We start from the raw sequence: 14,230 nt of genomic DNA, 5'->3' as shown, positions 1-14,230 counted from the left end.
GAAATGAACAGGAATTTCTTCTCTCAGAGGGTCGTGAATCTTTGGAATTGTCTACCCGAGAGAGCTGTGGAGGCTGGGTCAATGAATATATTCAACAGATGTTTGAATGATAAGGGAGTCGAGGGTCATGGGGAGTGGGCAGAGAAGTGGAGTTGAGGCAAAGATCGGATCGGCCATGATCTTATTGAATGGCGGAGCAGGCTCGAGGGGCCAGGTGGCCTACTCCTGCTCCTATTCCTTATTTTCTATTTTCCCCTGAAAGCAACGAGTTATACTAGACTAATGTTCCACAGCGGTCAATATCTTGCGGAAGTGGAAATACTTAATCTCTGAGTTTATATAGCAATCAACAGCAGCCCAATCTCCACACAAGGGACTTCCAATAATGGGCATTAGTTAATGAGGAGCCGGGAGTCTAGTTCCCCAAATTAGACCAGTGAACACAAAACAGGGATCAAATCAATGGCATAGATAGAAAGAGGGATGAGGTCCTGCAGGCACAGTTTAGTGAGCTAGGTGAGAGATTAAAAAGCAAGACCTCAAAAAGGTAGTAATCTCCAGGTTACTGCTGGTGCCACGTGCTTGTGAATACAGAAATAGGAGGATAGAACAGATGAATGCATGGCTAGAGAGATGCTGCAGGCAGATTCCTGAGGCATTGGGACCGTTTCTGGGGGAGGTGGGAGCTGTACAAGCCAGACAGGTTGCACCTCAGCAGAGGCGAGACCAGTATCCTCACGGGAGGGTTTGCTAGTACTGTTGGAGAAGGTTTAAACTATCTTGAATTTGGAAGACAGAGGGAACAATGGCTGGAAAATAGACAACAAGGGAGTTTGGCACCACTAAATAGTATATCATTCAATGCAAAGAGTATAGGGAATAAGGCAGATGAGCTGAGAGCACAGATAAACACTTGGCAGTACGATATTAAAGCCTTTAATGAGACATGGCTGAAAGGAGGACAGGTATGGCAGCTCAACATTCCTGGTTACAGGGTTTTCAGACGGGAGAGAGGGGAGGGGGGGGCGGTAAAAAAGGGAGGGTGGGTCACAGTATTAAGTAAAGAAACAATTACAGCTGTGAGACGGAAAAGGACAAAGCTGGACCAGGAAAAAAAGTTCTCAATTGGGGCAAGGCCAATTTTGCTGAGCCAAGATGGGATTTAGCCAAAGTGGACTGGAAACAGCTATTTGATGATAAATCAGTGTCAGACCAGTGGGAGGCAATCAAGATGATCTTGAGGGTACAGAGTAAGGATGTTCCCTTAAAGAAAGGGTGGGGCTAACAAATCTAGATCCCCCTGGATGTAAGATAAAGAAAAAAAGCGAAGCTAATGACAGATTCCGATAACTCAATGCTGCAGAGACTCTAGGAGTATAAGAAATGCAGGGGTGCAATTAAAGTTATCAGGAAAGCAAGAGAGGGCATGAAAGAATGTTGGCAAGTAAAATCAGGGAAAACCCAAAGATGTTTTGGAAATACATTAAGAGCAAGAGGATAACGAGAGAAAGAGTGGGGACTATTAGAGACCACGAAGGAAATGTGTGTGTGGAGGCAGAAGATGTGGACATGATTCTTAATGAATACTTTGCATCTATTTTCACAAAAGAGAGGGGCGATGCAGACTTTGCAATGAAGGAGGAGGACTGTGAAATAGTAGATGAGATAAACATAGTGAGAGAGGATGTATTAAGGGGCTTAGCAGCTTTGAAAGTGGATAAATGTCCAGGCCTGGATTAAATGAATCCCAGGCTGATAAGAGAAGCAAAAGAGGAAATAGCAGAGGCTCTGACCATCATTTTCCAGTGCTCTCTGGCTACAGGTGTGGTGCCAAAGGACTAGAGGACTGCTAACGCTGTACCTTTGTTTAAAAATGGAGAAAGGGATAGACCGAGTAATTACAGGTCAGTCAGCCGAACCTCAGTGGTGGGAAAATTATTGAAAAAAAATCCTGAGGAACAGGATAAATCTTCATTTGGAAAGACCCATCAGCATGGATTTGTTAAGGGAAGGTCATGTCTGACTAACTTGATTGAATTTTTTGAGGAGGTAACCAGGAGCGTCAATGAGGGTAATGCGTACGATGTAGTGGATGTGGATATGGATTTTAGCAAAGCTTTTGATAAGGTTCCACATGGTAGATTGGTCACGAAAGTAAAAGCCCATAGGATCCAGGGCAAAGTGGCAAGTTGGATCCAAAATTGGCTGAGAGGCAGGAAGCAAAGGGTAATGGTTGATGTGTGTTTTTGTGACTGGAAGGATGCATCCAGTGGGGTCCTGCAGGGCTCAGTGCTGGGTCCTTTGCTTTTTGTGGTATACATCAATGACTTGGACTTGAATGTTGGGAGTGTGATTAAGAAGTTTGCAGATGACACTAAAATAGGCTACGTGGTTGATGAAGAAAGCTGCGGATTGCAAGAAGATATCAATGTACTGGTCAGATGGGCAGAACAGTGGCAAATGGAATTCAATCAGGATAAGCCTGAGTTAATGCATTTGGGGAGGTCTAATAAGGCAAGGGAATACATATTAAATGGTACGACACTGAAAAGTGAACAAAGGGACCTTGGAGTGCAGGTCCACAGATCCCTGAAGGTAGCAGGCCAGGTAGATTGGGTGGTTAAGAAAGCATATGGAATACTTGCCTTTATTAGTCGAGGCATGGAATACAAGAGCAAGGAGGTTATGCTTGAACTGTATAAAACACTGGTTAGACCACAGCTGGAGGACTGTGTGCAGTTCTGGTCACCACATTACAGGAAAGATGTGATTGCACTGGAAAGGGTGCAGAGGAGATTTACAAGAATATTGCCTGGACTGGAGAATGTTGGCTATGAGGAAAGATTGGAGATGCTGGGTCTGTTTTCTTTGGAACAGAGGAGGCTGAGGGTAGACCTGATTGAGATGGATAACATTACAAGGGGCCTGGATAGAGTGAATAGGAAGGATCTGTTTCCCTTGGCATACGGGTCAACAACCAGGGAACATAGATTTAAAGTAATGGGGGGGAAGGTTTAGGGGAGATACGAGGGAAAATTTCTTCACCCAGAGGGTGGTGGGGGTCTGGAACTCACTGCCTGAAAGGGTGGTAGAGACAGAAACCCTCACATTTTAAAAATACTTGGATGTGCATTTAAAGTGCTGTAACGTACAGGGCTACAGACCAAGAGCTGGAAAGTGGGATTAGGCTGGATATCTTTTGGTCAGCCGGCGCGGACACAATGAGCCGAAATGGCCTCCTTCTGTGCTGTAAATTTCTATGATTCTATAAATCCAAGAACTTGCTGATCAGTATGGCTCAATACACCACATGGCATAGTTATCCAAACCAATGACATTAAAATGTTCTAGTCTTGGTTTCAAAAAAAAGTTTGCCTTTTGCACCTTTTTTGTCTGGCACTACGCCCAAACAGCACATTCCTCACATTTGAAGGTCAACAATGAGTGGCGCCATGCTATTCGACCACTGGGGAGCACAATACCCAAAGTTAGACCGGTCTTTGTCTTAACGAGGCCCCGTCTACACTCTCAAGTGGACATAAAAGATCCTATGGCACTATCAAAGAAGAACAGGGGTGTCCTGGCCAATACTTATCCCTCAACCATCACTAAAAACAGATTATCTGGTCATTCTCACATTGCTGTATGTGGGCCTTGCTGTGTGCAAATTGGCTGCCGTATTTCGAATATTATTACCGTGACTACACTTCAAAAGTACTTCAGTGGCTGTAAATTGTTTTGGGACATCCTGAGGTCATTAAAGGTGCTATATAAATACAGTATTTCTTTCTTTAATATCGACTCGTGCACTTCCAGCCGAAATCAGTAAATACTCTGGATGATTGGCATTTCTCTTGGTTAGTGTGCTGCAATGTGCTGTCCCCATTCATAACATTATTGTAGGGTCCCCTTGATCTATATAGATCTATCTGGGCTGTATTTAGTTCCAATGCATTTGGCTTGAGTCTGCAAATTTAGAAAATGATGGCTCATCAAGACTCATGCATTATACAATAATCAAAATGAGACACTTACTGGCTTCTTGGGGTCTGCTATGAAAGGCGGTGATGATGATTTTTCTGGCAGTAAGCTCTTTATCTCTGGAACCCGTGTAGAAGGCTTGTATAGTTTTCCTTTCTGTTCCTCCAATCGCTCTTCTAATGTGCAAAAGTAAGCTTTATGCTATTAAATACATTATTATATTTTCACACAAACACAACAATGCAATTTCTGGGTTCTAACAGTGGATTTGTGTGCACCTGCAACTAATTCATGCTGATGGTTATAAACCATCATTCCAGTACCGGCCTGATAAAGGGCTGTGTTACTGCCAAATGGTCTTTTAATAAACACTGCAATAAAGGTTCTGGGGCAGGATGGGGTATTTTGGTTGCTTGCTCCAAGCTGTGGCATTTTGTATCAAAATTTCATGATTTAACATAGAAACATAGAACAGAGGTGCAGAAGTAGGTCTTTCGGCCCTTCAAGCCTGCACCACCATTCAATAAGATCATGGCTGATCCATCACCTAAGTATCCCTTTCCTGCTTTCTCTCCATACCCCTTGATCCCTTGAGCCAAAAGGGCCATATCTAACTCCCTCTTGAATATATGCAATGAACTGGCATCAACACTCTGCGGTAGGGAATTCCATAGGTTAACAACTCAGTGAAGAAGTTTCTCCTCATCTCAGTCCTAAATGGCTTATATAAGAACATAAGAATTTGGAACAGGAGTAGGCCATCTAGCCCCTCGAGCCTGCTCCGCCATTCAACAAGATCATGGCTGATCTGGCCGCGGACTCAGCTCCACTTACCAGCCCGCTCCCCGTAATCCTTAATTCCCTTATTGGTTAAAAATCTATCTGTCTGTGACTTGAATACATTCAATGAGCTAGCCTCAACTGCTTCCTTGGGCAGAGAATTCCACAGATTCACAACCCTCTGGGAGAAGAAATTCCTTCTCAACTCGGTTTTAAATTGGCTCCCCCGTATTTTGAGGCTGTGCCCCCTAGTTCTAGTCTCCCCGACCAGTGGAAACAATCTCTCTGCCTCTACCTTGACTATCCCCTTCATTATTTTAAATGTTTTTATAAGATCACCCCTCATCCTTCTGAACTCCAACGAGTAAAGACCCAGTCTACTCAATCTATCATCATAAGGTAACCCCCTCATCTCCGGAATCAGCCTAGTGAATCGGCTCTGTACCCCCTCCAAAGCTAGTATATCCTTCCTTAAGTAAGGTGACCAAAACTGCACGCAATACTCCAGGTGCGGCCTCACTAATACCCTGTACAGTTGCAGCAGGACCTCCCTGCTTTTGTACTCCATCCCTCTCACAATGAAGGCCAACATTCCATTCGCCTTCCTGATTACCTGCTGCACCTGCAAACTAACTTTTTGGGATTCATGCACAAGGCCCTAAAAGAGTTTCATGCACAAGGACCCCCAGGTCCCTCTGCACCGCAGCCTGTTGTAATTTCTCCCCATTCAAATAATATTCGCTTTTACTGTTTTTTTTCCCCAAGGTGGATAACCTCACATTTTCCGACATTGTATTCCATCTGCCAAACCTTAGCCCATTCGCTTAACCTATCTAAATCTCTTTGCAGCCTCTCTGTGTCCTCTACACAACCCGCTTTCCCACTAATCTTTGTGCCATCTGCAAATTTTGTTACACTACACTCTGTCCCCTCTTCCAGGTCATCTATGTATATTGTAAACAGTTGTGGTCCCAGCACAGATCCCTGTGGCACACCACTTATCACCGATTTCCAACCCGAAAAGGACCCATTTATCCCGACTCTCTGCTTTCTGTTAGCCAGCCAATTCTCGATCCATGCTAATACATTTCCTCTGACTCCGCGTACCTTTATCTTCTGCAGTAACCTTTTGAGTGGCACCTTATCGAATGCCTTTTGGAAATCTAAATACACCACATCCATCGGTACACCTCTATCCACCATGCTCGTTATATCCTCAAAGAATTCCAGTAAATTAGTTAAACATGATTTCCCCTTCATGAATCCATGGTGCGTCTGCTTGATTGCACTATTCCTATCTAAATGTCCTGCTATTTCTTCCTTAATGATAGCTTCAAGCATTTTCCCCACTACAGATGTTAAACTAACCGGCCTATAGTTACCTGCCTTTTGTCTGCCCCCTTTTTTTTTTTTTAAATAGAGGCGTTACATTAGCTGCTTTCCAATCCACTGGTACCTCCCCAGAGTCCAGAGAATTTTAGTAGATTATAACGAATGCATCTGCTATAACTTCCGCCATCTCTTTAATACCCTGGGATGCATTTCATCCGGACCAGAGGACTTGTCTACCTTGAGTCCCATTAGCCTATCCAGCACTATCCTCCTAACGATAGCGATTATCTCAAGGTCCTCCCTTCCCACATTCCCGTGACCAGCAATTTTTGGCATGGTTTTTGTGTTTTCCACTGTGAAGAGCGAAGCAAAATAATTGTTTAAGGTCTCAGTCATTTCCACATTTCCCATTATTAAATCCCTCTTCTCATCTTCTAAGGGACCAACATTTACTTTAGTCACTCTTTTCCGTTTTATATATCTGTAAAAGCTTTTACTATCTGTTTTTATGTTTTGCGCAAGTTTACTTTCGTAAACTATCTTTCCTTTCTTTATTGCTTTCTTCGTCATTCTTTGCTGTCGTTTAAAATTTTCCCAATCTTCGAGTTTCCCACTAACCTTGGCCACCTTATACGCATTGATTTTTAATTTGATACTCTCCTTTATTTTTTGGTTATCCACAGCTGGTTATCCCTTCTTTTCTCACCCTTCTTTTTCACTGGAATATATTTTTGTTGAGCAGTATGAAAGAGCTCCTGAAAAGTCCTCCACTGTTTAGTCTGTGTTTCCAGTCTACTTTAGCCAACTCTGCCCTCATTCCACTGTCGTCCCCTTTGTTTAAGCATAGTACGCTCGTTTGAGACACTACTTCCTCACCCTCAATCTGTATTACAAATTCAACCATACTGAGTTCACTCTGTGATACTCCTTATCCTTAGACTGTGTCCCCGGTTCTGGACTTCCCCAACATCGGAAACATTCTTCCTGCATCTAACCTGTCCAGTTCCGTCAGAATTTTATATGTTTCTATGAGATCCCCTCATCCTTCTAAACTCCAGTGAATACAGGCCCAGTTGATCCAGTCTCTCCTCATATGTCAGTCCAGACATCCTGGGAATCAGTCTGGTGAACCTTCACTGCACTCCCTCAATGGCAAGAACATCCTTCCTCAGATTAGGAGACTAAAACTGAACACAATATTTCAGGTGAAGCCTCACCAAGGCTCTGTACAACTGCAGTAAGAACTCCCTGCTCCTATACTCAAATCCCCTAGCTATGAAGGCCAACATACCATTGGCCTTCTTCACCGCCTGCTGTAACTGCATGCCAACTTTCAATGACTGATGTACCATGACACCCAGGTCTTGCTGTACCTCTCCTTTTCCTAATCTGCCGCCATTCAGATAATATTCTGCCTTCGTGTTTTTATCCCAAAGTGGATAACCTCACATTTATCCACATTATACTGCATCTGCCATGCATTTGCCCACTCACCTAACCTGTGCAAGTCACCCTGCAGCCTCTTAGCGTCCTCCTCACACAGTTCACACCACCACCCAGTTTAGTGTCATCTGCAAACTTGGAGATATTACACTTAATTCCTTCATTTAAATCATTAATGTATATTGTAAATAGCTGGGGTCCCTGCAGCACCCCACTAGTCACTGCCTGCCATTCTGAAAAGGACCCATTTATCCCGACTCGCTGCTTCCTGTCTGCCAATCAGTTCTCTATCCACGTCAGTACATTACCCCCAATACCATGCGCTTTAATTTTGCACACCAATCTCGCGTGGGACCTTGTCAAAAGCCTTTTGAAAGTCCAAATACATCACATCCACTGGTTCTCCCTTGTCCACTCTACTAGTTACATCCTCAAAAAATTCCAGAAGATTTGTCGAGCATGATTTCCCTTTCACAAATCCATGCTGACTTGGACCGATTCTGTCACTGCTTTCCAAATGTGCTGCTATTTCATCTTTAATAATTGATTCCAACATTTTCTCCACTACTGATGTTAGGCTAACCGATCTATAATTACCCGTTTTCTCTCTCCCTCCTTTTTTAAAATGTGGTGTTACATTAGCTACCCTCCAGTCAGTAGGAACTGATCCGGAGTCGATAAACTGTTGGAAAATGATCACCAATGCATCCACTATTTCTCGGGCCACTTCCTTAAGTACAATGGGATGCAGACTATCAGGCCCTGGGGATTTATCAGCCTTCAATCCATGAATTTCCCCAACACAATTTCCCGCCTAATAAGGATATCCTTCAGTTCCTCCTTCTCACGAGACCCTCAGTCTCCTCGTACTTCAGGAAGGTTATTTGTGTCTTCCTTCGTAAAGACAGAACCAAAGTATTTGTTCAACTGGTCTGCCATTTCTTTGTTCCCCATTATAAATTCACCTGAAGCTGACTGCAAGAGATCTACATTTGTCTTCACTAATCTTTTTCTCTTCACATATCTATGGAAGCTGTTGCAGTCAGTTTTTATGTTCCCTGCAAGCTTACTCTCATACTCTCAGGAAAAGGGAAGGTGCAACGAGACCTGGGTGTCATGGTACATCAGTCATTGAAGGTTGGCATGCAGGTACAGCAGGCGGTTAAGAAAGCAAATGGCATGTTGGCCTTCATAGCGAGGGGATTTGAATACAGGGGCAGGGAGGTGTTGCTACAGTTGTACAGGGCCTTGGTGAGGCCACACCTGGAGTATTGTGTACAGTTTTGGTCTCCTAACTTGAGGAAGGACATTCTTGCTATTGAGGGAGTGCAGCGAAGGTTCACCAGACTGATTCCCGGGATGGCGGGACTGACCTATCAAGAAAGATTGGATCAATTGGGCTTGTATTCACTGGAGTTCAGAAGAATGAGAGGGGACCTCATAGAAACGTTTAAAATTCTGACGGGTTTAGACAGGTTAGATGCAGAAAGAATGTTCCCAATGTTGGGGAAGTCCAGAACCAGGGGTCACAGTCTGAGGATAAGGGGTAAGCCATTTAGGACCGAGATGAGGAGAAACTTCTTCACCCAGAGAGTGGTGAACCTGTGGAATTCTCTACCACAGAAAGTAGTTGAGGCCAATTCACTAAATATATTCAAAAGGGAGTTAGATGAAGTCCTTACTACTCGGGGGATCAAGGGTTATGGCGAGAAAGCAGGAAGGGGGTACTGAAGTTTCATGTTCAGCCATGAACTCATTGAATGGCGGTGCAGGCTAGAAGGGCTGAATGGCCTGCTCCTGCACCTATTTTCTATGTTTCTATGTTTCTATGTTACTCTATTTCCCCTCTCCTAATTAAACCCTTTGTCCTCCTCTGCTGAATTCTAAATTTCTCCCAGTCCTCAGGTTTATTGCTTTTTCTGGCCAATTTATATGACTCTTCCTTGGATTTAACACTATCTTTAATTTCTCTTGTTAGCCACGGTTGAGCTACCTTCCCGTTTTATTTTTACTCCAAACAGGGATGTACAATTGTTGAAGCTCATCCATGTGATCTTTAAATGTTTGCCATTGCCTATCCACCGTCAACCCTTTAAGTGTCATTTGCCAGTCTATTCTAGCCAGTTCACATCTCATACCATCGCAGTTATCTTTCCTTAAGTTCAGGACCCTAGTCTCTGAATTATCTGTTCACTTTCCATCTTAAAGAATTCTACCATATTATGGTCACTCTTCCCCAAGGGGCCTCACACAAGATTGCTAATTAGTCCTTTTTCATTACACATCACCCAGTCTGGGATGGCCAGCCCTCTAGTTGGTTCCTCGACATATTGGTCTCGAAAACCATCCCTAATACACTCCAGGAAATCCTCCTCCACTGTATTGCTACCAGTTTCGTTAGCCCAATCTATGTGTAGATTAAAGTCGCCCATGATAATTGCTGTACCTTTATTGCACGCCTCCCTAATTTCTTGTTTGATGCTGTCCCCAACCTCACTAATACTGTTTGGTGGTCTGTATATAACTCCCACCAGCGTTTTCTGCCCTTTGGTATTCCGCAGCTTCACCCATACAGATTCCACATCATCCAAGCTAATGTCCCTTCCTTACTATTGCGTTAATTTCCTCTTTAACCAGCAACGCTACCCCACCTCCTTTTCGTTCCTGCCTGTCCTTCCTGAATGTTGAATACCCCTGAATGTCGAGTTCCAGCCTTGGTCACCCTGGAGCCATGTCTCCATGATGCCCATTATATCATATTCATTAATTGCTGCCTGTGTAGTTAATTTGTCCACTTTATTACAAATACTCCTCGCATTAAGGCACAGAGCCTTCAGGCTTGTTTTTTTTAAACACACTTTGACCTTTTAGAGTTTTGCTGTAATGTGGCCCTTTTTGATTTTTGCCTTGGGTTTCTCTGCCCTCCACTTTTACTTTTCTTCTTGCTATCTTTTGCTTCTGCCCCCATTCTTCTTCCCTGTCTCCCTGCATAGGTTCCCATCCCCCTGCCATATTAGTTTAACCCCTCCCCAACAGCGATAGCAAACACTCCCCCTAGGACATTGGTTCCGGTCCTGCCCAGTTGCACATCATCTGGCTGGGTTTCTTCCCTAACTCCCCACACAGTCCCTGAAGAGACTACAGTAATTTCAAACTTAAATTAACAATCCATGCACATGGTGCTGTTGAGAATTATAGGAGGAATTAGACAAATAGATAATTTGTTTGTGATTCCAAAGCATTGCGAAATAATTATTTTGGTCTATTCATCGAAGACTAGCACCTAAATTTCTATCCTGAGCACTGTATGAGCAAAGTCAATTGAAAATTTCCTATAAATCCATTTACAGACCATTTTCCACACATCGGTACCTTCCTCTCTACTGCACCTCCAATATGTTCAGCTTGGACATGGATCGTTCACTCTTCGATTGAAATAGAAGTATTTCAAAACAGGTATTCCCTCCAAAGCTATTCTCAGATTACCTGTATAACATCTGAATGACCCATATGGGGATCGAACCCTCAACCATGGCGTTATCAGCACCATGCTCTAACCAACTGAACCTGTATGATCAGACCAAGAACTACAGGTGGAATTTCTGAAAGTGACTAACCGCATGATTAAATGCAAGAGAACAGAAGTCAGGAAAATCTTCTCACAGTCGTGAGGCTGTGGAATTCACTTCCAGGGTTAGGAGTTGAGGCAGTAATTGTGTCAACATTCACGATTAGATTGGACACTGACTAGTTGGGCTAAATGGCCCGATTACATAGAGTCTACAGCACAAACAGGCTATTCGGCCCAACTGGTCGATGCTCCAAACGAGCTTCCATCCCTCCCCTATCAGCATATCCTTCCAGTCCTTTCTCCCTAATTCACTTATCTAGCTTCCCGTTAAATGCAGCTATACTATTTATAAAATGGAGACCAAAACTGTGCAAAGTACAACTATCCCTCCCGAAAGAAACCTGTGCTTGGTTTGCTTTTTATGGCCTTATTAACCTGCATCACTACTTTGTGGTTTGTGTACCTGTCCCCTTGGCTCCTCCACTCCATTTCCACTCTTATTATCCAAGCAGTATGTGGCCTCCTTATTCTTCCTCATACTTACCTATATTGAAATTAATTTGCCCATTACACACACACTCAGCAAGATTATTTATGTCTTCTTGTACGTTTTCGCAATACTAACAATTCAACACTCTCAAGTGGTTCTACAATGCCAGTAACTTCCTGTGCTGTAACTTCTATATACAAGATCAGAGCACAGAATTCCCTAAAACTGCTCACAATTTAAGGGTTAACCATGTCACAAGATGTTAACAATGTTTAGTACTTTATATCTGCATTTGTTTTAACCCTAATCTAGACCTGTAGCAAAGTTGGATGTTGCAGGATCAGTTAAATTCTACCAAATGACCAATTAAACTGTTGTCCCAAGGTGCAGGGAGAGAAACAGAAAAGGTGTTCATTGGAAGCAACTTTTTTTGTACATCAGTTTGTGCAACAGGATCCAGCCAAAGATATCTTAAAATCAATCTCACCAGTTGCTGATAGCATAGAAGGCACATGTGTCTATGGTAAAGACTAGAGGCTGTTCATGCTCGAACCATTAGGCAGCCAGTTGATGGTTAACTGTATTTCAACTTCTGCATTCAAGGGAGACTTCAAACAATGACACTTCCCAGGAGAAAACCTTCAAAAGAAAAAAACACTACAGTGCCACCAGTTCTGACAAGCTAAACTTGACATTTTGGGCTCTGACAGAATGCCAACATTCTCCTGACTACATCATGGGCACACTCCAATTTGGTTCCAATATTTACAAGTGCAAAGCTTCGGAAAGAGCTGCTTGTCTCTCTGAACAGCAATTATGGTCCCTACCAAACCCAATCTAGGAGGGCATGTTCTCATAACCTACCCTCGAGGTGATACCTTCTACCAGCTGTCGCAGGAGTTTCCTCTGCTGCCAAAATACACAGAACTGGTGGAAGGAATTACACAGGACAGCGTGCAGTATTGTCAGCTGCCTCGATATTTTAGACACCCAAGGTCAATACCACGAACAAAGCCTACTGTCACCAACTGCTTAATAGAGACGCCCATGAGCAGCTTCAGCACTGGTAAGGAGGCATGGCTGCCGTGAAGCCAACTCCCTCTCCAGGATGCCCAGATTTCAGTCAGGCTGGAGTCCACTCTCCCGGAAAACCATTGTCCATTTGGCCACAGATCCAAATGTGGCTTATTAATTGGGGATTCTTTAAAAGACTATAAAACTCCTGCCTATGATAAAGAGATCCCAACTACAGTAGAAATCATGCCTCAAGAACACAGCTCAAGTTGAAAATGCTAGAAGAGTGAAAAGTAGATGCGTTGAGAAGCTAAAAATCTCTGGGAACACCAAAAGGCCATTTGGCCCAACAAAACTGTCCATTTTGTACCACATTGTGTTTCTGGGGTTAAATCCTTACCTACATGGAGGGGATAGGTTAATTCATGAAGTTTTACCATATTGCAAAATAACATTGGATCGTGAAGAGAATCAGGACATGAACCATTTCAATAAACTGGTATTGCCCCTATATTAAGGGGATTCCGCCCACTAAGGGGCACAATGGACATGATCTTCACCTCGCGGCAGATACAAGAGAAATGCAGGGAACAGCACCAACCCTTGTACATGGCCTTCTTTGACCTCACAAAAGCCTTCAACACTGTCAACCGTGAAGGATTATGCAGCGTCCTCCTCAGATTCGGCCGCCCTCAAAAATTTGTCACTATCCTCCACCTCCTCCACGATGACTTGCAAGCCATGATCCTGACCAACGGATCCACCACAGACCCATTCCATGTTCGGACCGGGTCAAGCTCTTCTCTATCTTTGTTGCTGTAATGCTCCATCTCACCCTCAGCACGCTCCCCGCTGGAGTGGAGCTAAATTACAGTACAAACGGGAATCTGTTCAACCTCCGCCACCTTCAGGCCAGATCCAAGGTCATCTCATCCTCCGTCATCGAATTACAGTATGCAGACAACGCTTGCATCTGTGCACACTTGGAGGTCAACCTCCAAGCCATCGTCAACACCTTCACCGAGGCTTACGAGAGCATGGGCCTTACACTAAACATCCGTAAGACAAAGGTCCTCTGCCAACCTTGCCCCGCCACATAGCACTGCCCCCGGTTATCAAAATCCTCGACGAGGCCTTGGCCAACGTGGATCATTTTCCTTACCTCGGGAGTCTACTGTCAACAAGGGCAGACATCGACGACGAGGTCCAACATCACCTCCAGTGTGCGAGTGCAGCCTTCGGTCGCCTGAGGAAGAGAGTGTTTGAAGACCAGGATCTCAAACCCAGCACCAAGCTCATGGTCTACAGAGCAGTAGTGAAACCTGCCTTCCTATATGCTTCAGAGATATGGACTATGTACAGCAGGCACCTCAAAACACTGGAGAAGTACCACCAACGTTGCCTCCGCAAGATCCTGCAAATCCACTGGCAGGATAGACGCACCAACGTCCGTGTGCTTGCTCAGGCCAACATCCCCAGCATTGAAGCATTGACCACACTCGATCAGCTCCGCTGGATGCTCCACATTGTCCACATGCCTGACACGAGATTCCCAAAACAAGCACTGCACTCGGAGCTCCGACGCGGCAAGCAAGCCCCAGGTGGGCAGAGGAAACGCT

The 14,230-nt window shown here is 44.1% G+C and overlaps 1 protein-coding gene across 2 annotated transcripts in view; it reads right to left on the bottom strand.

The window, feature by feature from the left end:
* u2surp (U2 snRNP-associated SURP domain containing) overlaps positions 1-14,230 on the bottom strand; it is a 112,257-nt gene that overhangs the window by 65,938 nt on the left and 32,089 nt on the right. The window contains exons 5-6 of one of the 2 annotated variants that reach the window (XM_070883660.1): positions 13,774-13,857; positions 4,036-4,157 (exon numbers count right to left, since the gene is read on the bottom strand). In XM_070883660.1, the coding sequence (XP_070739761.1) occupies positions 4,036-4,157; positions 13,774-13,857 (206 nt within the window). The remainder of the gene's footprint in view (positions 1-4,035; positions 4,158-13,773; positions 13,858-14,230) is intronic. The other variant, XM_070883662.1, reaches the window with a different exon arrangement.

This window comes from Pristiophorus japonicus, chromosome 6, assembly GCF_044704955.1.
Source record: "Pristiophorus japonicus isolate sPriJap1 chromosome 6, sPriJap1.hap1, whole genome shotgun sequence".
Taxonomy (NCBI): domain Eukaryota; kingdom Metazoa; phylum Chordata; class Chondrichthyes; family Pristiophoridae; genus Pristiophorus; species Pristiophorus japonicus.
The sequence above is the reverse complement of the archived record's forward strand: the minus strand, read 5'-3'. Positions and strand labels throughout refer to the sequence as shown.